A 25471-nucleotide genomic window follows, 5' to 3' on the forward strand; every position below is an offset into this window, starting at 1 on the left:
AAAGCAGAAAAAAAGTCATAGAAGCTGGAGCATTGCAGGGAAATCCACCTCTAAAGGTTATGAGTTGTGGCTTGGAGGAGCTGGGCAAAGTTATGGCCTCAGCACTGCTGTTTGCGATTAAGTTGATGGGGAGAGTCTATCCCACAGTATTTCCCTGCTGCTGACACAGCCTCTTTGTTCACATTCAGATTTCTCAAACTGTTGCCAGGGTCAGGCTGAGGTCAGACACCACAGTGATGTATAGAAGAACATGTCTGGGAATTTCTCTCACACTTAAAACACATACCAGAAAATGAAGACGAGGACCCTGCAAAAATCTGTCTGATGAGACCCAGATTATACTGTAGCTTTTCTTTTAGTGCCTTCATAATTTTCTTTTTCTTCTCCCGACACACAATGTTTTATTAATGCGGGTTGCGATAGCCCTTACAATTTTATGTCCCCTCAAGATAAGGACACTCAGTAGCACTCTGACACTTCATTTCCCAGCCCGGGGGGAAAGGCCCAGTAAATTTACTCCAAGAAGTCCTGCATCCCTCCCTAGGATGAGCTGAAAAGTAATTTCCATTGGCTGTTGCAGGTTGCCGGCCTGACACTGGATATCACGCCACGTGTGTGGACTTGGCAGGATGCAGCCCCATCCAGTCATGATCTTGGCCTTCCAGCCTCCCCAACCTAACTCGGTCATTGTACCCACCAGGCTTGCTTCATGCGTGCAGCAGGAAGTCATGTTTCATCAGTGATTATCACTGATGTGTGAAGCAGGCCAAGAGCTGGAAGCGTTGATCCTTTCTCTACTTAAAGTAAAATTTCTGTGGGCATTTGCCTGAAAAGGAGGCTACCTTTAGAGCCTCAGATGGTTGGCTCCCTCAACAAGGGTTCCTTTCTGTTCCCTACAAAATGTTTTCTTTTTAAATGTTTATTTATTTTCATCTACTTGAAAGAGAGAAGAGAGAGAGACAGAGAAACAGAGAGAGACAGAGATTCTCCATGTGCTGTTTCACTCTCCAGATACCCACAACAGCCAAGGCTGTGCCAGTAGAAGCCGTGAGAGTCTGGAAGTACAACAGGGTCTCCCATGTAGGTGGCAGGAGCCCAAACATTTGAGCCATCGCTTGCTGCCTCCCAGGATGCATAACCAGGAAGCTGCGTTGGAAGCAGAATAGCTGGGACTCAAATCACTACTCCAATATAGAATGCAGGCATCCTGAGTCATGGCTTAACCTACTGGGCCGCAAGTTCTGCCCCTCCCTTCTGCTTTTGAGCAGAGGGAAAGTGCAGCAATGGGATAAATGGATTTGTATGATGCCTTTGAGGGCTCACAGCTGAAACAAACTCTTATTATGAATTTATTAAATGTCCTTTAGCTTTTTGGAGTTTCCTATGGAGCCCAGAACTGTCCCCCTCTGTTGTTTTCCTGCTCACACAGTTGTAGAGCATGGCTGACAAGTGAGGCACTAAATAGATTTTTTTTTTTTTTTGTGCTCAGCTGCTACATATGACAGTGGATATTTCATTCTGCTGTCAGAATGTTATTAATAAAACATGGGGTGTGGAGAGGGCCACGATTTCCCCTTTCAATCACTATAGCATTTGCAATGAAAATTTTATTCAGTGTGTAATTTTCAGTTAATGCTTGACACTTAAAATGTCCGTAGCAGCGTTTTGTATGGTTATTGAAGGGTTAATTGTATCATGTTCTCTGCATAAAAGCTCTGCTTATCAAAAGCAAATAGAAGAGTGTATGCAAATGTGTGTCGATGACCTTTTGCCTTTCCAGGGTTAATTTATATGGTCATTAAAGATTTTATGAAATTGAGCAGCCTGGTGCTTCAAATCCCATTTTACCTTCTTCTCCTAATTTATGTAATTCCTACCTGAACTGGGGAATATGATTTTTATTTTTTTGTGCTGCAATGAAAACAGCATGGCATGCTGTGGGGAGTTGTGAGCCTGGCTATCTGGCATTACTCAGATTGCTAAAAATTCATTAAAATGTGACATCAGCACAGTGAGAGACAAATGATCGCAGGATGAAAGAGAACAGTGGGCCTTTCACGGATTAGTGCTACACAGCCCCAGCATAGAGGCTAACTGCATAAACAGATTAATCCACTAGCAGTGGCATAGCTAAGATTTACAGAATAATTAAATAGGGTTGAGTTACTATGAGGATTTTCATGTAATCTAGCTGGTGTGAACCCGTGAATGAGGTGTGGGATGACGTGGTTGTCATAGAAGTACACCTTTTCTGTACTATGCTCTGTATAGCTCCCCCTATAGAAATGAAATCCCCAGTGTAACTCAAGTTTTGAGATCTTCTTCCAAAAAAATTTCAGAGAATTCCTCTTAGGTCTAGGACTTGAAGGAGAAGCAACACCTGTCTTACATTTAACTTGTTCTCACAGTATTTCACTAAGTATTTTTTTCAGAGACTCCAGTTAGTCCTGACACCTCTTCAAGTCCACGGAGCCAATGGATCTAAGTTGTTACAAGCTTCCATTATTAAAATTACAGAATTGCCTTACAGCCAACCTGTAAATATTTTTCAGCTTTAACTGTACTAAAAATGATTTATTTTACCACAGTATATGAACATGCTCTGAATGAATACAAAAGGAATTGCTTTTGATAAAAATTCGCATTGGTATAGACAGCATGTTCTAATACAGACTTTTGCATAAACCTACATGCTCTTCTAAGCGGGAATGTCTGCAGATTATTCATAAATAAAGCATTTAAGTGGCCACCTATTCTATTTCAGCGTGCATTTTGGGGGGTTTCAATTCTATTGACTGGTCTTCCTTTCTTAACAGAAGAACAAAGTGAGGAGGCAGAAGGCGCTATTAAACCTTCAGCAGTGGCTGAGGATGACGAAAAAGACACAAGTGAGAGAGACAATAGTGAAGGCAAGAACTCTAATAAAGACTCTGGTAAGATGCTGGACTCTTTCACCTTTCATATCTCTATACCCATTCCTTGCAATCAACCTTTCCTTCACTCCCCCTGTCCAGCCCCAAAGCTTATTAAAAGCTTTTATTCATTTTAAACTGTCTGAACATTCCCACTACTATTCATTTCATGTGCATTTTGCATGTGATTTCTATCAGTAGCCTCCCATTGACCTATTTTTAATCATAACCATCTGACAGAATAGATGTGGATAAGTTGAAGAATATTACAGGACGACCAGCGAGATTATTTTTTAATCAAATCAGTTTGTGTGCTTGTAATTTTTTAAGCGCCTTTCATTAATCTTAGCTATACTTGTGATTCCTCTGATGGCATATTAATTTTTCATAAGCACTGGATTAGATATCACTTGAATTTTGTCATTCAATCATTTGATCATATGTACCCCCCAAACCATGTAACCCTAAAACTAAATACTATTTTTCCTTGCTTTTTTTAAAATTTATAACTTACACTCAGGAATTTGCCCTTTTTAAGGGCATCTATTTGAGGCATTTCAAACAAAATCCAGCAAAAAAAGTTTACAGATGATTCAGCCTAAGAAAGAGGAAATATCATTGAAAAAGGATTAGGTGCTGGGTAATTTTGATCTTCTAGAATAGACAAATCCCAGTAATGAAAGCTACTGTCTTTGAAAACAAACCTTCGTGTCATGACATTTACTTGTGCACAAACAAACCCTAGGCCAGCATCTGGTGTGGATACCTAAGGCTTTTTCAGTGTTTGATTTGGCAAATATATGACTTCATCCATGCTTTGTATGTATGAGATGGAAATCTATGGTCACAATGAATATTACATTGGCTACTTTTGCTGCACGCTATACCTAGTTTTATTATGTTGGAGTCATTGAAGCAGAAGAAGTGCTGAAACGGGTTCAAGCCTATTAGTTTCAGGTAGTCATCTATCTTTCTTTTCCTTGAATTTCAGTGACAGCTGCATATAAAGAAGCTTGTACTCACTATAATGATATTGGGTTGTATGAAAATATCATTTTTACATGCAAGTTTTTTTAAACCTAGATTATTCCATGTTTGTAATTCAGTTTTTGCGTACCTAAGTTTTTATTTCCCCTCCAAAATTATTTCAAGGGTCACCCTGCTCCCCTTCTCACACTGTTCAATGCTAAATTTCTTTCAGGAGTCCAGTGAGAAAAGTACCATTGAAATGGACTCCTAGGATATAATGTTTAACATAGGATTTTAATTTGATTTAAACATACAAGATCTAATGCTGTTATTGAGACCAAAGAAAGGTAAAAATATGTTCTATCTGTATATTAATAAGCCAATTCCAGAAGACACTGACTGACAAGGAATTTGAAGTAACCAGGTATTATTTAATGTCAAGGGTAGAACCATATAAGTCACATTTTGAAAAGGATTGGAAATAACCAAGTGGTCAGTTCATTCCTTCTCTAGGATGGCCCTCATCAAAACTAGCTGTTTGATTGGTTTGTGGAGGGAGGGCAGGATTCTGTTCATATTCAGTAATGTTGTTCACATAGTACTACTAAAACAGATTACAGAGTATATTCCCTCTCATTCTTCCAAAGATGTACCAAACACACAAATATCACATTAGAGTTTATTGAGTGCCCATGTAATACTTAGGTAAGTAACATTATGCTAGGTTTTAAAGATCTAATATCTAGTACCTTGTGAAGGATAGATTCAAGGAATTCCTTGACAATGAATCAAATCTTAGCGTCAAAGAAGGAATCTTGCTTGGAACCTATCAGAGATGCAAGGGTCCTAGCTCCACCAGTTCTATTTACTGCTTGCCTTAAGTAATGGTTCAGTCATTCTCTTGTGGTCTGATGAGTTACTTTTTTGATATATGAGAGGATACAGGCCATGGTATAATAATGGTAGTTCTTTAAAAAATTTATCCCCATAGAAATGCCTCCCCAGTTATACAGGGAGATCTTCAGAATGTCCATCATGAAAAATGTGTATTATAAAAAAAACAGATTCATAGATATCAAAAGCTTTTTGCTCCAAAATATATTTAACTCTTCATTTCATTTTTTATGTAAGTACCCTCATATGTATGAGGACAAAAATGGGCTCTATGCAAGAATCAACTAAAAACAAATACTAAGATACAAATACTTAGTTTTGAAACCTCCCAGCCTTTAAGACAGTTCTTGTTATGGAAAATTAACATGAACTATGACAAAGTTTTCTGCTATCAAAACTGAGTATTATTAGGTTAAAAAATTATCACTTTTTTCTTGTAACACTTCTAAATAAGAACTTAAAAGTATATACTCTTATGTGAGTTGTAAATATCAAAAGAATACCAGCAACCTTAAAGATTAATCTTTATGTTAATAAGTTAGTGGGAAACAATTTGACCTGACTTTAACGCAGAATTTTTGAGACATGAAGGAATTAACACGTTTGGAAGACTATGTTTGTGTAAGCTGTTGTGCTGTGTTGCTGACATTAATCTGCAGGACTAGAGCTTTCAAAATGAGACATGGCAATATGCAAGTTATATTTGTTGAATATTCATTCATAATAGAAAAGCCTCCTAATGCCTCATTTATATTGTCATTTAAATCTAGTGCCACTTTAGATTAATTATAATCCAAATTATAGCTCTGTGCAGTACAAGAATTAATATAGAGTTTATCCAGATTAATACATTTGCATTGAAAATGTAATATGTCTCTGCCATGGCTAAGGGGACCACTTTTTAATAAGGGAGTAAACATGAGGAAAGATGGAAATTAACCTTCATTATTGCAATTAAATTTATCCTTTCATTCTAGTCTCATTAGAAAGAATACTGTACTGGTAATTATAATTTAGAATTGATTGGAATTAAATAACATCTTCTGTTATACCCAAATTTTATAATATTCAAATTTTATCAAATATATTGATTCATAAATAATAACAGTGTTTTACTGTTTTTCAAAATTTGCCATGAGTACTTGCGTGTTACTAGATTTTCTTCACTTGTTATGAGCGTAAGCCATTTTGCAACCTTCTGTATTTCAGGGATTGGAAATTATTAAGTAGGCGCCATCTGAATTGAAATGAATTATGTCATTTTTACAGGAGCAATCTCATGCGAGTTCAATAATCCCATAACTGACAGATAATCATTGTTTCATCTATTTGGCAGTACTTATTTGTAATTAGACTTTATTTTTTAGTTAAAATGCATTAAAATGACATCGTTCATTGAGAATAGCGTCCTTTATAACACAAAATTCTGTTCCCATTCCAAAATCTTTTTTGATGTAGGATAACAAACAGGGATTAATTCAAAAAAAGTTGTAGATCCAAACTATGAGTAATCACAAAGCAATCAAATGTTTTCTAAAATTAATTGGACCTTATTTAATAGAAGGCATTTCCAGGATGACATCATCTAAAAAAAATCTGAGAGTTGATTTCCTGTAATTTACCAGAGATGCCATAATATTAAACCTGAGATAGCACCCTTTTGAGTATAAAAGGCATGTGTGCACAAAATGTAGCTTCCATTGTCGTACAAATAATCCCTAGAACCTGTTTCATCTTCAAGAGTCTGCTTTTGTCTTATATTATTCATCTAAGTAGTCTCTGTTCCTTCTTATTATCAGTGGCATGCATTTCTGGGATGTCTACAATTCTACAACTTATTAATTTAAAAGAAAGTAGTATTTAGGGGGCTCCTAGTTTATACTTCGACCATGATTTATTTAACTAAGTTAGCCCCAAAAAATTGATTTTGACATATATGTTGGGTTGAATTCTGTTGCCAACAGTTATTGCAGTTATTGTCATACAATAGTGACTCTAAAACTTTTATTTTCTTGATGTAAAATTGAATCACTAAATTCAAAAGCAATTATACTTTTGATAACTATCAATATGCATAGGATAAAAATATATTCTTAATATATGTAATATTAGTTATACCAAATATGCACACCAGTATAAGACTTAAAAAAATGTTACAAACCTTGAAATTGCTACTTTTTTGATCCTTCGTAATGTCAATATTAGAGTAAAATCTATACATTTGATATATTTGGAAGTTTCTGGAAGATTTATTCTATTTTTGATGCTTCAAAGGGTCTGCAAGCAATGAGAGTCACAGAAATTGTTTTGTATGAGATAGTCTTTGAGAACATAAAGAATAGGATCAACTTATTCTTTGGACCTGTCCAATTTAGACATTATATCATTCTCTTAAGGAAATATTTTTATTCATCAATGGGAATTTTTTTAATAAAAGTTCACAGGAGAGGGCAGGTAATACACATTTAATGATTTAAATGAAAATCATTTTTTTACAACTTGATCTGACACATTTTCACTGTATTTTTCAAAATATTTTTAAAACAAGAGCACAAAGTATATTCTGCCTTAAAAAAGAAAAAAATATTTTGATGCCAGAATTAATTATAAGATAAACATACAGTTTTTTATGTGTCTGTGGATATCAAATGCTTGGATATCTTTTAGTTAATATGAGATTTTTTAATGTATCTCAATTTTAAGATCATTTAAGTACAACATAGATAAATTATTTTTTCAAAGATTTAATGAGAATCTATATTTTCCGAGGGGTATATGTATATGTGTGTGTGTGTGTGCATGTGTATCAGTGTATTGATTCAAATAAAGTCTAGATTATATAAATTTAGAAATCAATATCAGTATAATCTGATGAAAACATCACTAATTCTATATTTACCACAAATCCCGAGAGACTAAAATTATTGTCAATGCATTATTTAAATTATATTTATTTTTATCTCTTTAAAGTCACTTTTATTTTCAAATTTCTTTCTTTTTGAATTTGAAATTTCTGAAATTGTATATGTGTTATAAAACACGCATCTCTATCAATGGTAGAAATAAGAATGTGTTTTTTTGTGCTGTTCATTTTCACTTTGTTTCCATAACATCTTTGACCTTATTTTTAAATTAAAACTGGGTTATTTTGCAATAAGGTGCAATTTGTTCATTTATATGAACCGTATGTGGATTGAAAATAAAATCAAGATAAATCTTCATGCACAGCATACAATCAGATTACGCCTGGACTATATATTTACGCGGGGTCTGATAGCAATCAATGGTTTAGCTTCATTGCATTTCAAGATGTATTTGCACCCAGTTGTCCAGTGATAGTGTCCTCACCCTGGAAATAATTTAGTTGCAAATTGACTGGAAGATGGTGAAAATTGAAAGTTAAAATTAGAAATACTCATAATAAACAGCAGAAAAAAGGTCAGATGATGCCGTGCTATGATGAGATTGGAATGGCTGGTAAATGAGGTTTTGTGTTTGTCGTGAGATGTATGTGACATGCCTACCCAATGTCGCTGTAATATCCAGCCTCGCAGAGGAGATTATCGGGCAAATTGATGCTGGAAAGAATTTTCTGTTAGATTGGGAAATTAGAATTGCACTCTTTTCTTTGAAGCGTGTAAAGCTTCTACACGTTACATTGCTCACGTAGGCAAAATTTTAAACCATCTTTTAACACCAAATATTCAGATTAACCTCATAAAACAATTGTCTTGAGATTTGTGCTATAATGTTATGTGTAGAGCCAACAGCTGAAACATCTACAGAAAAGAGGAAATCACTAGTGGCAGCAGCTATGAAACGTATGGTTAATTTCTCAACCCTTTCCATCTTAAATCTATTCAGGACATCAAAATCTTATTTTAGTCTCTAAATTATATATAGTCAGCTCTTAGAATTTTGAATTTTTTTTCTGTGCCTGATAATTTTAGAAAAGAGATAGGAAACAAAACATTAGCACAGTAATGATTTTCTAAGTTTGTCTTTATGAATGAAAGTAGATGTGTTTTCTTGTGATAAAGGCATTCTGAGACACCAAAAGCACATGTTGTTGATGAATCTTTCAAGGCCACCTAGGGTTATCTAAACACAAGACAGGAGTACATTTTAAAATGAATTTATAAAGTCCACTTAGTAGGTGGACAAAAAGAATTGAATTTTTTTTTCCTCTTTGAGATTAGCATCATTTAAAAGTATTTGGTTCATTTTCTGACCCAGTGTCACCACTATTTAAAAAAAATAATTTTTCTGATTTTGACATTTTCAATGTTTTTAAGTTGAGTTGTACTATTCTTTTTGGGAACCAGGGATAATCACACCAGAGAAGGAGCTAAAAGTCAATGTGGCAGGGGGCACCCAGCCACTCCTGCTGGCAAAAGAAGAGGATGTTGCAACAAAAAGGTCAAAACCTGCAGAAGATAGTAAATTCTGTCATGAACAGGTAAACACATTTCCCCTCTTTGCTACTTACATCCTTTTTTATTTTAAGATTTATTAGTTTATTTGAAAGTCAGATATATAGAGAGTGGGAGACACACACACACAGAGAGAGAGAGAGAGAGAGAGAGAGAATCAGAGAGAGAGAGAAAGAGAGAGAATCTTCCATCCACTGGTTCACTTCCCAGATGGCTACAAAGGCCAAAGCTGAGCCAGGCAGAAGCCAGGAGCCTCATCTGGATCTTCCAAACGGGTGGCAAGGACCTAAACATTTGGGCCATGTGTCACTGCTTATTTTTCAGGCCATTAGCATAGAACTGTACTGGAAGTGGAGCAGCCGGGACTCAAGCTGGTTACCATATGGGATGCCAGTGTCTTAGGTGGCAGCTTAACCTGTTATGACACAACACTGGCCCCTACATCTTTTTTTTTCCTTAATTGCTCCTGGTAGCTTAGAGTCCCAAAGAATTCCATGCTGCTGACATACATGTAGACATTGTGATTGACAATATGAGGAGTCTTCAGAAAGTTCAAAGAAGATGCATATTATGAAAAAACATGAATAGATTCCAAATGTTTCTTTTACAACAAAATAAATTTCTCTTTTAATTCCATTTTCCGTGTACTTTTTGAATTCCCCTTGTATAATTAACTCATGGCATTACTTTTAACGTTCTGAAGTCATCCAAATGTTTTAACTAATAGTAGCCGTATTTCTTCAATATTTTGCAGTTCTATCAGTGTCCTTATTGTAACTACAATAGTAGGGACCAAAGTCGGATCCAGATGCATGTCCTGTCACAGCACTCGGTGCAGCCAGTCATCTGCTGTCCTCTCTGCCAGGACGTCCTCAGCAACAAAATGCACCTGCAGCTGCATCTGACACATCTGCACAGTGTGTCTCCAGATTGCGTGGAGAAGCTGCTTATGACAGTAAGAATACCAACTATTGATGCATGTGTGACATGATCTGTGGAAAGGCATCCATACAAATCTGTAGTGATGAGTTAGCAGAAATACATTTCTTCTGATCTACTTAAAGTATTTTGTTGTTGTTGTTGACTGTATATAGAAACCATAGTCAAGGCCCATTTGTAGTCTCTTTAAAAAGAAGAACATAAAGGCATGGCTTCATTAATATAATATTTTGAGATATTTTTATATCTGCGATGTTAAACAAATGATTTTTGTGGGCACCCCAGTTACCACTGAAAAAAGGTAGACCTATGAAAACCTTCAAATTGTGATGCATTTTAAAAAGGAAAGAAGAATATAGCATTCCTCAACACTGATCTGAATGTGAAGGTATAGCATTGATCTGTAATATTCACAAAATGTCCCTGCTTTGGTTAGAACATTGTAAGTGGGATATGCTCTGCCAAATGGAAGATGCAATGGAGTGTGTGATTTCTGGGGTACATTTAACACGAACCCCTTTGGTTTTCAAAGGTGCCTGTCCCTGATGTGATGATGCCAAACAGTATGCTACTGCCAGCAGCCGCCTCTGAGAAATCAGAGCGGGACACACCTGCAGCCATTACAGCTGAGGGGTCTGGGAAGTATTCAGGTATGCCAGCTTATGATTGAGATCTGAACAAAACACACTCAGGGGCTTGCATTTGTGGCTGTGCGCCAAGATTATTACTATCAAAGATTTATTTTGAAAAACCATACAGAAAAAAAAGCATGACATTTCCAAGAGCCAGATTTTCTAAGGCATATTTAGTATCTGTTTATCTCTGTCCTTGGGAGACCCAAGTTTCAGACAACCAAGAATATTCTCTGTGTTCTGATTCATGAATGCCAAGGTTGTGGCCTTTGGGCTCACACTGATTGCAGCATACTATAATTACTTTTGATTTATTTTCTTCCCTATCCTGAAATTACTTGAGGTCAGGGGTCACTTTTTTTTGTACTTTTATATCCTCGGTACCGAGTCCAGTGCTTGCCACATAGTAGTCTCTCAGTAAATATTTCTTGAAAGAATCAATTAAGTGGAATCCTTTAGAAGCACCTTTTTATAACATTTACTGATGTTTAAGGAGAAGATTTTCTTACTGTCAGAGATATGTTTGTGCTTTCTCCTAACAGGTGAAAGTCCAATGGATGACAAAAGTATGGCAGGTCTTGAAGATTCAAAGGCTGGCGTGGAAATAAAGAGTGAGGAGCAGAAACCAACTAAAGAATCCTCGGAAGTGTCGGAATGGAATAAAAATAGCAGTAAGGATGTGAAAATCCCCGACACACTGCAAGAGCAATTAAATGAACAGCAAAAAAGGCAACCTCTCTCTGTTTCTGACCGCCATGTGTATAAGTATCGTTGTAACCACTGTAGCTTAGCTTTTAAAACTATGCAGAAGCTTCAGATACATTCCCAGTATCATGCAATTCGGGCCGCAACGATGTGTAGCCTCTGCCAGCGTAGTTTCCGTACATTCCAAGCTTTAAAAAAACACTTGGAAGCAGGCCACCCGGAGCTGAGTGAAGCTGAACTTCAACAGCTGTATGCCTCTTTGCCCGTGAATGGTGAACTTTGGGCAGAGAGTGAAACAATGGCCCAGGATGACCATGGGCTAGAACAGGAAATGGAGAGAGAATATGAGGTGGACCATGAAGGGAAGGCAAGTCCTGTAGGCAGCGACAGTAGCTCTATTCCAGATGACCTGGGCTCTGAACCAAAGCGGACCTTACCTTTCAGAAAAGGGCCCAACTTTACCATGGAAAAATTCCTTGATCCATCTCGTCCATACAAATGTACAGTGTGTAAAGAGTCGTTCACCCAAAAGAACATTCTCTTGGTCCATTATAATTCAGTCTCTCACCTGCATAAGTTGAAGAAAGTTTTGCAGGAAGCCTCCAGTCCTGTTCCACAAGAATCCAACAGCAGCACAGATAACAAACCCTACAAGTGCAGCATTTGCAACGTTGCTTACAGCCAAAGCTCGACATTGGAAATCCACATGAGGTCTGTGCTCCACCAGACAAAAGCCAGGGCTGCCAAGCTGGAGCCAAGTGGTCATGTGTCAAGTGGGCACAGCATCTCAGCAAGTGTTAATAGCCCTGGCCAAGGGATGCTAGAGTCCATGAGTTTAGCAACCGTAAATAGCAAAGATACTCACTTAGATGCCAAAGAATTAAATAAAAAGCAAACTCCCGAATTAATATCTGCTCAACCTACGCATCACCCACCGCAGTCACCAGCACAAATTCAGATGCAACTACAGCATGAGTTACAGCAGCATGCTGCATTCTTTCAGCCTCAGTTTCTAAACCCGGCCTTTCTGCCTCATTTTCCTATGACCCCAGAAGCACTGCTGCAGTTTCAGCAGCCTCAGTTTCTTTTTCCATTCTACATACCTGGGACAGAGTTTAGCTTGGGGCCAGATTTGGCCTTGCCAGGCTCTGCCACCTTTGGTATGCCTGGCATGACAGGAATGGCTGGCTCCTTGCTCGAAGACCTGAAGCAGCAGATTCAAACCCAACATCACGTTGGCCAGACTCAACTCCAAATCCTTCAGCAACAAGCACAACAATACCAAGCCACACAGCCCCAGCTGCAGCCTCAGAAGCAGCCGCAGCAGCCGCAGCAGCCGCAGCAGCCGCAGCAGGCAGGCAAATTATTGAAACAAGAGCAAAGTAACATAGTGAGTGCCGACTGCCAAGTCATGAAAGACGTACCATCTTACAAAGAGGGAGAAGAGGTTGCCGAGAAGCAAGAGAAACCAAAGCAAGAATTTGTAAGTGAAGGTGAAGGTCTCAAAGAAGGCAAAGACATAAAGAAGCAAAAATCCGTGGAACCATCCGTCTTGCCACCCCGAATAGCTTCTGGGGCCAGAGGAAACGCAGCCAAAGCTTTATTGGAAAATTTTGGTTTCGAACTGGTCATTCAGTATAATGAAAACAGGCAGAAAGTCCAGAAGAAGGGCAAAAGTGGTGAAGGTGACAGCACTGACAAACTGGAATGCGGAACGTGCAGTAAACTGTTTTCCAATGTTCTTATTTTAAAGAGTCACCAAGAACATGTACATGGGCAATTTTTTCCATATGGAGCACTAGAAAAATTTGCTCGTCAATACAGGGAGGCCTATGACAAGCTTTATCCAATATCTCCATCTTCCCCAGAAACGCCACCTCCACCACCTCCGCCTCCTCCCCTGCCGCCAGCTCCTCCACAGCCTTCCTCTCTGGGTCCTGGAAAGCTCCCCAGCACAGTGTCTACTCCTCTGCAAGCCCCACCACCCACTCCTCCGCCACCCCCGCCTCCACCTCCTCCTCCTCCTCCCCCTCCCCCGCCACCTCCGCCCTCCGCTCCCCCTCAGGTACAGCTACCTGTTTCTCTTGACCTCCCACTTTTTCCTTCCATTATGATGCAACCTGTGCAGCACCCTGCACTTCCTCCCCAGCTGGCCCTGCAGCTGCCCCAGATGGACACGCTCTCTGCAGATCTCACTCAACTTTGCCAGCAGCAGCTCGGATTAGATCCCAACTTCTTAAGGCATTCTCAGTTCAAACGCCCACGGACAAGAATCACAGATGACCAACTAAAAATCCTGAGGGCTTATTTTGACATCAATAATTCTCCAAGCGAAGAACAGATCCAAGAAATGGCAGAGAAATCTGGCCTGTCTCAAAAAGTGATCAAACACTGGTTTCGAAATACTCTTTTTAAAGAACGACAGAGAAATAAGGATTCACCGTACAACTTCAGTAACCCTCCTATAACTGTTCTGGAAGACATCAGAATTGACCCACAACCCACCTCTTTAGAACATTACAAATCTGATGCATCCTTCAGTAAGAGGTCTTCTAGAACAAGGTTTACTGACTACCAGCTTAGAGTTCTACAAGACTTTTTTGACACCAATGCTTACCCAAAAGATGATGAAATAGAACAACTCTCCACTGTTCTCAACCTACCTACTCGGGTTATTGTTGTATGGTTCCAGAATGCCCGTCAGAAAGCACGAAAGAGTTACGAGAATCAAGCAGAAACTAAAGATAATGAAAAAAGAGAACTCACGAATGAACGGTATATTCGAACAAGCAACATGCAGTACCAATGTAAAAAGTGCAATGTGGTTTTCCCCAGGATCTTCGACTTGATCACGCACCAGAAAAAGCAGTGTTATAAGGATGAAGATGATGATGCCCAAGATGAAAGCCAAACGGAAGATTCCATGGATGCCACGGATCAGGTGGTCTACAAGCATTGCACAGGGTCTGGCCAAACAGAGGTAGCCAAAACCACAGCCGCTCCTGCCGCAAGCTCTGGCTCTGGAACTAGCACCCCCCTGATTCCATCACCCAAACCAGAACCCGAGAAGGCATCTCCGAAACCTGAGTATCCCACAGAAAAGCCAAAGCAGAGTGACCCCTCTCCCGCTCCTCAAGGCACCAAGCCAGTCCCGCCCTTAGCATCGACCTCCTCAGACCCACCGCAGGCATCTGCTGCCCTGCCACAGCCACCAAAACAACCCCAACTAATTGGAAGACCTCCCTCGGCCTCTCACACCCCGGTCCCCTCCAGTCCACTGCAGATTTCCATGACTTCTCTCCAGAACAGTCTACCTCCGCAGTTACTACAATACCAATGTGATCAGTGTACAGTTGCCTTCCCCACCCTGGAACTCTGGCAGGAGCACCAGCACATGCACTTCCTCGCTGCGCAAAACCAATTCCTTCACTCGCCGTTCTTGGAAAGGCCCATGGACATGCCCTACATGATCTTCGACCCCAACAACCCGCTGATGACTGGTCAGCTGCTGAGTGGTTCTCTCACACAGATGCCACCTCAGACCAGTTCCTCTCACTCCGCTGCCCCGGCGACAGTTGCTGCTTCCCTCAAAAGGAAACTGGACGACAAAGAAGAGAACAACTGCAGTGAAAAAGAGGGAGGGAACAGCGGGGAGGACCAGCACCGCGACAAACGCCTGAGAACCACCATCACCCCGGAGCAACTGGAAATCCTCTACGAAAAATACTTGCTGGATTCCAATCCTACCAGAAAAATGCTTGACCACATCGCGCGGGAAGTGGGGCTGAAGAAACGGGTGGTGCAGGTCTGGTTCCAGAACACGCGGGCGCGGGAGCGCAAGGGCCAGTTCCGGGCGGTGGGGCCCGCGCAGTCTCACAAGCGGTGTCCCTTCTGCCGAGCGCTGTTCAAAGCCAAGTCCGCCCTGGAGAGCCACATTCGCTCCCGCCACTGGAACGAAGGCAAGCAGGCCGGCTACAGCCTGCCCCCGAGCCCTTTGATAGCCACCGAGGACGGCGGAGAGAGTCCTCAGAAATACATTTACTTCGATTATCCGTCTCTGCCGCTGACCAAAATCGATCTGTCGAGCGAGAACGAATTGGCGTCCACGGTGTCCACGCCTGTGAGTAAAACCGCGGAGCTGTCGCCGAAGAATCTGTTAAGCCCGTCTTCCTTTAAAGCGGAAGGGTCTGAGGATGTGGAGAACTTAAACGCCCCTCCCCCCGAGACTGGGTACGACCAAAATAAACCCGACTTTGACGAGACCTCGTCCATCAACACGGCTATCAGCGACGCCACCACGGGCGACGAGGGCAACGCGGAGATGGAGAGCACCACCGGAAGTTCCGGCGACGTGAAGCCCGCCATGTCGCCCAAGGAACCCAAAACGCTCGACGCGGGGCCCAAGACTGCAAGCACCCCTACCGCGGAGGTCTGCGATGACAAATTTCTCTTTTCCCTCACGAGTCCGTCTATCCATTTCAACGACAAGGATGGCGACCATGACCAAAGCTTTTATATCACCGATGACCCGGATGACAACGCTGACCGCAGCGAAACATCCAGCATAGCTGACCCGAGCTCCCCAAATCCGTTTGGATCCAGCAACCCTTTTAAATCGAAAAGTAACGACAGGCCAGGTCACAAGCGTTTCCGAACCCAGATGAGCAACCTTCAGCTCAAGGTTCTCAAAGCCTGCTTCAGTGACTACCGCACACCCACCATGCAAGAATGCGAAATGTTGGGGAATGAGATCGGGCTGCCCAAACGCGTGGTCCAGGTGTGGTTTCAAAACGCAAGGGCGAAGGAAAAGAAATTTAAAATCAACATAGGGAAGCCTTTCATGATCAATCAAAGTGGAACAGAAGGCACCAAACCAGAGTGCACCCTGTGTGGGGTGAAGTACTCTGCCCGCTTGTCCATCAGAGATCATATTTTCTCCAAACAGCACATTTCCAAGGTGAGGGAGACTGTTGGCAGCCAGCTGGATCGTGAGAAAGATTACTTAGCTCCCACAACCGTGCGGCAGCTGATGGCGCAGCAAGAACTTGATCGCATAAAGAAAGCTTCAGATGTGCTGGGCTTGACCGTCCAGCAGCCAGGCATGATGGACAACAGCTCCCTCCATGGCATCAGCCTGCCAGCCACCTACCCAGGACTCCCCGGCCTTCCACCAGTCCTTCTGCCTGGAATGAACGGCCCGTCCTCCTTGCCTGGATTCCCACAAAATTCAAACAGTAAGTCATTTAAAAGACAGTCAAGTGTAGCTAATTAACATTTTTTTAAAAGATTTATTTATTTGAAAGGCAGAGTTACAGAGAGGCAGAGGCAGAGAGAGAGAGAGAGAAAGAGAGAGAGAGAGAGAGGTCTTCCATCTGCTGGTTCACTCCCCAGATGGCCTCAACTGTCGGAGCTGGGCTGATCAGAAGCCAGGAGTCAGGAGCTTCTTACAGGTCTCCCACGTGGGTGCAGGGGCCCAAGCACTTAGGCCATCTTCCACTGCTTTCCCAGGCCATAGCAGAGAGCTGGATTGGAAAAGCAGCAGCCGGGACTCATACTGGTACCCATATGGGATGCCAGTGCTTCAGCCCAGGGATTTAACCCGCTGTGCCACGGTGTCGGCCCCGCTAGTTAACATTAGATAGCCAACCACGTGCAACCAAGAGGATGGTGCATTTGAATTGTTAAAAATATCAATAAGTGAAATCAATAAATTATTTGAAATATAGATTGATTGATTGATTGACTACAGCTAATAACCAGGAAGTAAGGCAACTTGGTCATATGCAGAAAAATGAATGTTTGATAGCTCATAGCAGATTCTCAAAAATGTATTGTTTGTGGCATTATCTTTTTTTTTGTCTTAGAAATACCACTTTTTTGGGGCTGGTGCTGTGGCACAGTGGGTTAAAACCCTGGCCTGACGCGCTGGCATCCAATATGGGTGCCGGTTCTAGTCCTGGCTGCTCCTCTTCCGATCCAGCTCTCTGCTATGGCCTGGGAAAGCAGTGAAAGATGGCCCAAGTCCTTGGGCTGCACCTGCGTGGGAGACCTGGAAGAAGCTCCTGGCTCCTGGCTTTGGATCGGCACAGCTCTGGCCATTGCAGCCATCTGGGGAGTGAACCAGAGGATGGAAGACCTCTCTCTCTGTCTCTCCTCTCTCTGTGTAACTCTGACTTTCAAATAATTAAAATAATTAAAAAAAAGAAATACCACTTTTTATACTGATTTCTTTTTTTAAAAAAAGATTTTATTTATTTATTTGAGAGGTAGAGTTACAGACAGAGAGAGAGGTCTTCCATTCACTGGTTCATTCCCCAAATGGCTGCAATGGCCAGAGCTGGGCTGATCCGAAGCCAGGAGCCAGGAGCTTCTTCCAAGTGGGTGTAGGGGCCTAAGCACTTGGGCTATCTTCCACTGCTTTTCTAGGCATAGCAGAGAGCTGAATCTTGGAGCAGCCGAGCCTGGAACTGGCGCCCATATGGGATGCCAGCACCACAGGCGGAGGCTTAGCCCACTATGCCACAGTGCCGGCCCCTGTGCTAATTTCAATACTGATTTTTCAGGTGCCATCCCAATGCAAACATATAATATTTGCCACACATATTCAGAGACCAAAACATTAAGTAATACGTTATTTGATTTCTTAATTTACTTTCTACGGGGCAGGATTTTTTGTTTTGTTTTGTTTATTTTTTGTTCATTTCTTTTTTCTCCGTAAGTCCCATGAAGTTCAAAATTTAAGGTTGCTAGCCGCAGGAGTTCATTCACCAGGCACTTAGCAGTTCACAAAAATTATATTTAAGGTTGAATGATTAAAAATAAGACTTATCTGAGCATTCCGAAGTTAGCATTGATATAAGATTTTGATTTTTGTAGCATCCAGTGCTACTTTTTATTTAAATAAATCCACAGTCTTAGAAATACATTATTATTACTCCATGCCTTTCTACCTCTGCTGCCACCAATTTTGGCAGCAAAAACAGAATTAGAAAGCTGTCTGTGGCAACCCCAAATGTTGAATCCAATTCTGTGTTCATCAAGAGAAATGTAATGTGTGCAGTTTGGATTTTGTGACTAAGGATTGAAATTCAGTTACATTAGATTGAATATAGTGTAAATATATTGAATGTAGACAATCATAAAACCCAAAAAATAACAAAACTTAAATCTGACTCAAAATATAGCAACAACATGGTTCTCTCATGATTTCTTCTTTTAAGTAAGTTTTATTTAGTAAATTATTAGTCTTTTCTTTTTAAAAGATTTATTTATTTATTTGAGAGGCAGAGTTAGAAACAGAGAGGAAGACAGGGAGATCTTCCATCCACTGGTTCACTCCCCAAACGGATGCCGCAATAACGGGTGCGGGGCCTATCCAAAGCAAGGAGCTTTCTTCTGGCTCTGTGTCATGGGTTCAGGGGCCCAAACACTTCTGCCAACTTCTACTGCTTTCCCAGGTGCATTAGCAGGGAGCTGGATTAGAAGTGGAGCAGCCGGACACGAACCAATGTCTTTTTTTTTTTTTTTTTTTTTTTTTTTTGACAGGCAGAGTGGACAGTGAGAGAGAGAGACACCTTTGCCGTTGGTTCACCCTCCAATGGCCGCCGCTGCAGCCGGCGCACCGCGCTGATCCTGGCAGGAGCCAGGAGCCAGGTGCTTTTCCTGGTCTCCCATGGGGTGCAGGGCCCAAGCACCTGGGCCATCCTCCACTGCACTCCCTGGCCATAGCAGAGAGCTGGCCTGGAAGAGGGGCAACCGGGACAGAATCCGGCGCCCCAACCGGGACTAGAACCCGGTGTGCCGGCGCCGCAAGGTGGAGGATTAGCCTATTGAGCCACGGCGCCGGCTCCACGAACCAATGTCTTTATGGGAAACTGGTGCCACAGGCAGACATTTAGCCAACTATGCCACAGCACTGGCCCCATAGTGTTTTCTTTTTAGAAGGAAAAATTGACATTTTAAAGCAACATCTAAAATTCACTAATTACTTGTGAGCACACTTCCATAAGTTCATGGAAAAATGGAATTTATAAAATAAGTTTATTTTGCAACAGAAAATTTGAAATCCATATCATATATTTTTTCATAATATTCATTTTACATGAACTTTTGGAAGTGCTCCTATGTATATACAAAGTTTACCAAAAAAATGAGGAAAGCTTTTGCTTTTTCATTTTCACAAATTGACTTTTAAATGTTTCAATTCCATCCTTCTCTTACAGAAAACAAAATTATCATTGTGATCTTAAGGAGTTATTTCTCTTTTCACTTTTATGTTGGGAGGTATAAAAATGATTTCCAATGGGTTTCTAGCCATTGATAACCCACCTGGCTCCCTGTTTTGAGTGACTTGTTGGCTTTAGAGAGACATGGAGAGGAGCTGTATGTGTAAACAGTGTTACCAATAAAATGTTTGCAATGCCTCTTCTTTTAACTATCACAACAATTCCTGTCTCCCCCAAAAGTACTTTTGGCTTAATTACCTGGAAAATTCCTTAAATATTACAGCTACAATAGCAGTGTCTTGGTTATGCATTTTAGTTAACTCAAATATAAGTGTTTTAAGGATAATACAGTGACAAATTTTTGTGCATAAATAGTATTAGTTTGATTCATTTCTAGTCCCATTTTCTATACTACTGTGATTATTGGCATAGAGAATGCCTTATATAGAAGAGCCCCATGATCATTTATGTAAAATAGTTTTTTAAAAAATATTTTACAGGGGCTAACAATAGTTGAGGTATCTGTGCCTTTAAATTCACAAGTATGCTTTGATTGATGACCCCTGTGTTGTCACCCTTGTAAGTGGTGGTCAAAATATCTTGTCTTTCTCTCTCACTGGGTCAGAGTTCCTTCGCTGGGACCATGGTCCCTGCCATCTGCCCTTCTGGGTTGTCACTCTGCTGCTGTCACCAATAGCGTCTGTATGAGAGAAAGTGAGAAGGAAGGGGGAGAGATTATTTATGATATATTTGAACAAACTAACATTTTCCCCCATTCTACTCACCATCAACATAATTAATATCCTTCACCTGAAATGGGAGCCCTGTTTATAATTGTCAGCATTCTTGGGAGATGTTGGAGGCATCCCTCCAGGCTGAGAATATCTTAATATACCATGTACTGAGAAACTCAGTGCTGTTGTATGTATTGCTTTATTAAAATCCTGGACCCAAACAGATCAGAGTGTTGTAGAGTCAGTAACTCTATGAACACTGCTACCTACTGGAATTTTTAATTTCCCTTGAATTACTCCTTTGTTTGTGAGAGAATTTAAGCATTAGCACAGCGGAGTTATCAGTGAGACTCCATCTGAGAGCTTGAATTCCCACATTTCCAGTTCACCTCTCTTTTAGGTTAATTTACCTGTGGTGGGGAATGTGAAATATTTGAACCTACTCATGGAGTACAGCATCATATTTCCATCATCATCTTCCTAGTGTATTATTACTTTCATCAAATAAGTATCTTCTTTGCTTTATAGGAGAAAGACATACCAGCTAGGTGTAATCAAAAGAAAAAAAATACTTCATAAGTAAAATATTTCAGTATTTATTATAGGTGCTGGGATCTTGCTACAATTTATTATCTATAGGAAAATACTTTGAGAATATGACAGGATCATCTTGGACCCATTTTGATAGGACCTAGTTGTCCCTTCCTTCCTTTGAAGGTAGATTTCAAGGTTTTGATCTTAAGGAAATGACTAGAAAGGTGCTATAGTGAATATGAGATGTACAGTAAAGTAAGGAGTTTGTCCAATGACCAGACCCCTAAATGAGCTTAATGGAAATGGCATATTCAGTTTTAGTATTTATCAATCTCTAAATTTCCTGATTCAAACATCTATCTTATTTTATTTGGGGTGGGGAGGGGGGTGGAATTGCTGTTCTGATTGGATATCAGCTTGAAAGCTCACAGAACACATTGACTTTCCAAGAAATCTTCAAATTATTTAGTCCTTCCAGATCACCAGGAAGGCCCTCTCAACAGAATGTATATCATGTGTGCCGTTTCTGAAACAGAAGTCCAACGCCACATTTAGTATTACTACTAATTATTGCTCATTTTTAAATAAATTATTTTCTGCCTTAACATTTTTTCACATTTCAGTTTTTTCTACCATGATAATATGCAAAATGGAAAAGTGACAATAGAAAATCACATGCTTGTATGCCTAGAAAAAAATTAGATAACTTTGAGTTCACATTTTGTCTTCTATGGCACTGGCTTCCATTGTCATTTAGGTGAATAGAAAATGACTTGATTTTCTATTTTTAATCATTTTAGCAGTGTATGATTTTTTAAATTATTTTTAAAAAATATTTATTTGAAAGGCAGAGTTACAGAGAGGAGAGACAAAGAGGTCTTCCATCTGCTGGTTCACTCCCCAGATGGCTGCAATGGTTGATGCCGGGCCAGGCTAAACCCAGGACCTGGAGCTTCTTCCAAGTCTCCCACTTGGGTGCAGTGATCCAAGCACTTGGGCCATCCTCCACTGCTTTCCCAGGCACATTAGCAGGGTGCTGGATCAAAAGTGGAGCAGTTGGGTCTCGAACTGGTGCCCATATGGGATGCTGTATGTTTAACCTGCTACAGCACAAAGCTAGCCTCAACACTGTCTGATTTTAAATGTTCCTTTCCTATTTAGAAATACAACCTAACCCAGGTTCCTTAAATGGAACTTTAGAACATGTCTTCACACTTCCACATGATTTACTAGCATGTTTGGAGTAAACCTTTTCTCTCTGGAAGGCTTAGGTCAAATAAACTTGGAGGAAAAGAAGTACATGTAAGGGCATTGTGAGAAACACATATTCTTTGGAAAGCATTACATTCAGGAATAGGTAGCTGTTTGAGGATAACAAAGCAAAACAACGATGATAGTATAAAGTTATTCCCAGAAAAACACTTTATCACTAGGTAATAAAATTTCAAAGAATTGAAGCAGGAGTTGAGAAATAAGTAAATATGTATCTGCATCACACAGATAAGTTGCTAAAAACATGGAAATTTGATACGTACTTAGTTTTAGTTTTTAGTTTACCACCACTTATTCTGTATAAAGAATACTTCAAAAATCTGTGGAAAAAATGAATTAAAAGATAAGTTTATTCTGGCTCAAAAACTTTAAAATCCATGCATGATTTTTCTGTAATACACAATTTTTCACAAACTTTTTGAAAACCCCTTAAAATCAACGATTTCAAAAATTTTTAGGGACCAGTGCTGTGGTGTAGTAGGTTAAGCATCTGCCTGTTGTGCCATCATCCCAAATGGACACCAGTTTGAGTCACTTCCAATCCAGCTCCCTGCTGATGGACTGGAAAAGCAGTGGAAGATGGCCCAAGTGCTTGGGTCCCTGCACCCACTTGGGAAACCTGGAAGAACCTTCTGGCTCCTGGATTCTGTTTGGCTCAGCTCCAGCCGTTACAGCCTTTTGGGGAGTAAAACAGTTGATGGAAGATCTCTCTCTGTCTATAATTCTGCCTCTCAAGTAAACAAATAAAACTTAAAAAGAAATTTTAGACAAAAATAAATTTATCTTTTAATTCTGAATTCTATAATCTTTTAAGTACCCACATTTTTTTAAAAAAATAAAGGATGCATTAAGTTTTTTGTTGTTGTTGTTTTTAATTTGAGAGGTTAGAGGAAGACAGAGTGAGAGAGAGAGAGCTCTCCAATCTGCTGGTTCATTCTCCAAATGCCCACATCAACCTCAGGTTGTGCTGTGTGCCACAGATGGGAGCGAGGAACTCAATGTAGATCTCCTACATGAGTAGCAGGAACCCAATAACTTGAGGGCCATTGCCACTGCCTTTCAAGAAGTTTGCATTGGCGAAAAACTAGAGTCAGGAGCAGAGCTGGGTATTGAACTCAAGGCTCTCTGGTGTGGAACATGGGCCTCTTAACTGCTAGACAAGTGCCCTTGTCTGCTGAATTTTTGACTGCAATTTTTTAACAGGCTAATATCTTTTACTGGTAAGCCACAAAGTATGTACCCTGTTACTCTTAATTTGTATGTTTTTCTAAAAATCTTTTAACAGCTGAGTATTTGACTCAGCTATTCTTCAGGATGTTGTGTTCTGAAAAATCCCTGGTAACTGTTGACTATATTACCTAGGGTTCTTTTTGTTATTTTTAAAAAATTTCCATTACTTCTTTTTATGGCCTCTAAATAGGAGCCTGTAAATCCCATCTGATGGGAAAGCCTGAGTCAACAGCTATTGATCCATCTTTACCTTCCAACAACAATTATTATTTTTTCATGTCTCTTCATTCCTTTAAATTCCTTATCTTACATTCTTATGTCAGAGAAATAAGGGAGCCAGTGAATTCTTTAGATTGAGGAGGAAAAATGTACTGGGTGTAAGGGGGTACAACTATTGCTATGAAGTTGTGCTCACACTAGACCTAGAACTGAGACACACTTTATGAGTAGACAGACAAATCTAGTATGAACATAGTGTAATTCTAGCCATGCAAAGAAGATTCTTGTCTTTATTCATTCCTCTCATACATCTGCAAACTTAAGCTACTTTTATTTAAGTTAATTTCAAATATGGGTGCCACTCTTCAGTAGGTATGTGTGGGTATATACTATCAGTTTGTCATGGATATACAATGTTATTTTCAAATATTTTCCCTTCACTTCCATTCTGAGTATTTTTTAAAATATTTAGTTATTATTTGAAAGGCAGAGTTACAGAGAGGCAGAGAGAGAGAGTTCGTCCATCCACTGGTTCACTCCCCAAATGGCCACAACAGCTTGAGCTGGGCCGAACTAAAGCCAGGAGCCAGGAGCTTCTTCTGGGTCTCCCACACGGGTGCAAGAGCCCAAGACTTGGGCCATCTTCTTCTGCTTTCCCAGGCCATAGCAGAGAGCTAAATCAGCAGTGGAGCAGCCAGGACTTGAACCGGCACTCATGGGATGCCAGGCACTGCAGGCAGCAGCTTTACCTGCTACACAACAATGCTGGCCCCCATTTTGAGTATTTTCATTATTTAATGCTTGAATACAATTAGAGCTGAAGATAAAATTGGGTAGCTGTAACATTTAGTCTCCTCCAACCCATCTACCATGGAGTCATAGATTTGTCACTTTCAAAAACCTAATGTCCCTAGGATTCCATTTTTTTTTTTAAAGAGGATTTCTTTTTAAAGATTTACTTATTTATTTGAAAGTCAGAGTCACACACAGAGAGCAGGAGGTTCACTCCCCAGATGACCGCAATGGCAGAGCTGCGCTGATCCGAAGCCAGGAGGAGGAGCTTCTTCCAGGTCTCCCACACGGGTGCAGGGGCCTAAGCAATTGGGCCATCTTCTACTGCTTTCACAGGCCATAACAGAGAACTGGATTGGAAGTGGAGCAGCCAGAGCTCAAACCAGCGCCAATATGGGATGCCAGCACTGCAGGAGCTGGCTTTACCTGCTATGCCATAGCGCCAGCCAACTCAATTTTCTTATTTAAAAAAAATAATTTTTGTCTCTATTCTCACTCATTATTGAAGATGTTGGGAGACTATTCTATAACATTGTGGAACCTCCTTATAAACTATCAATATTCCAACTACAGAAATTATTCCAAAGCAGGTCAGAGAGAGTTAGGTGTGTTGATGTTCAGAAGAGGAGATGCCAATAATAAATTAGGTTAACTGAGAGTAATATTGGAAAGATAAATATTAATGAGAGAGTGATGTTGAACAGTCCACATAAGAACCCCCACAAATTCCAAAATTTATGGATACTCAAGTCTCATATATAATAATATATCAATATTTGCATATAACCTAAGTACCTCCTAAATACATTTAATTATCTCTAGATCACTTACAATGCTGAATACATTGTAAGTGCTATATAAATATTTGGTATTCTGTAATATAATTGGACTAATGACTGTAAGAAAAATATATACATGTTCAGTACAGAAGCGATTTTTCCCCAAATATTTTCAATTTCTGTTCAGTTGGATCTGTATGTA

General features: G+C 40.3%; 1 protein-coding gene across 4 annotated transcripts in view; it reads left to right on the plus strand.

Moving 5' to 3' along the window:
• ZFHX4 (zinc finger homeobox 4) overlaps positions 1-25471 on the plus strand; it is a 204245-nt gene that overhangs the window by 173128 nt on the left and 5646 nt on the right. For all 4 annotated transcript variants that reach the window (XM_002710646.5, XM_070075243.2, XM_008255678.5 and 1 more), the window contains exons 6-10: positions 2817-2933; positions 9101-9234; positions 9963-10163; positions 10680-10797; positions 11322-16718. In XM_002710646.5, the coding sequence (XP_002710692.3) occupies positions 2817-2933; positions 9101-9234; positions 9963-10163; positions 10680-10797; positions 11322-16718 (5967 nt within the window). The remainder of the gene's footprint in view (positions 1-2816; positions 2934-9100; positions 9235-9962; positions 10164-10679; positions 10798-11321; positions 16719-25471) is intronic.

Source organism: Oryctolagus cuniculus, chromosome 6 (genome assembly GCF_051225735.1).
Source record: "Oryctolagus cuniculus isolate XC-2025 breed Fujian yellow rabbit chromosome 6, ASM5122573v1, whole genome shotgun sequence".
Classification (NCBI taxonomy): Eukaryota; Metazoa; Chordata; class Mammalia; order Lagomorpha; family Leporidae; genus Oryctolagus; species Oryctolagus cuniculus.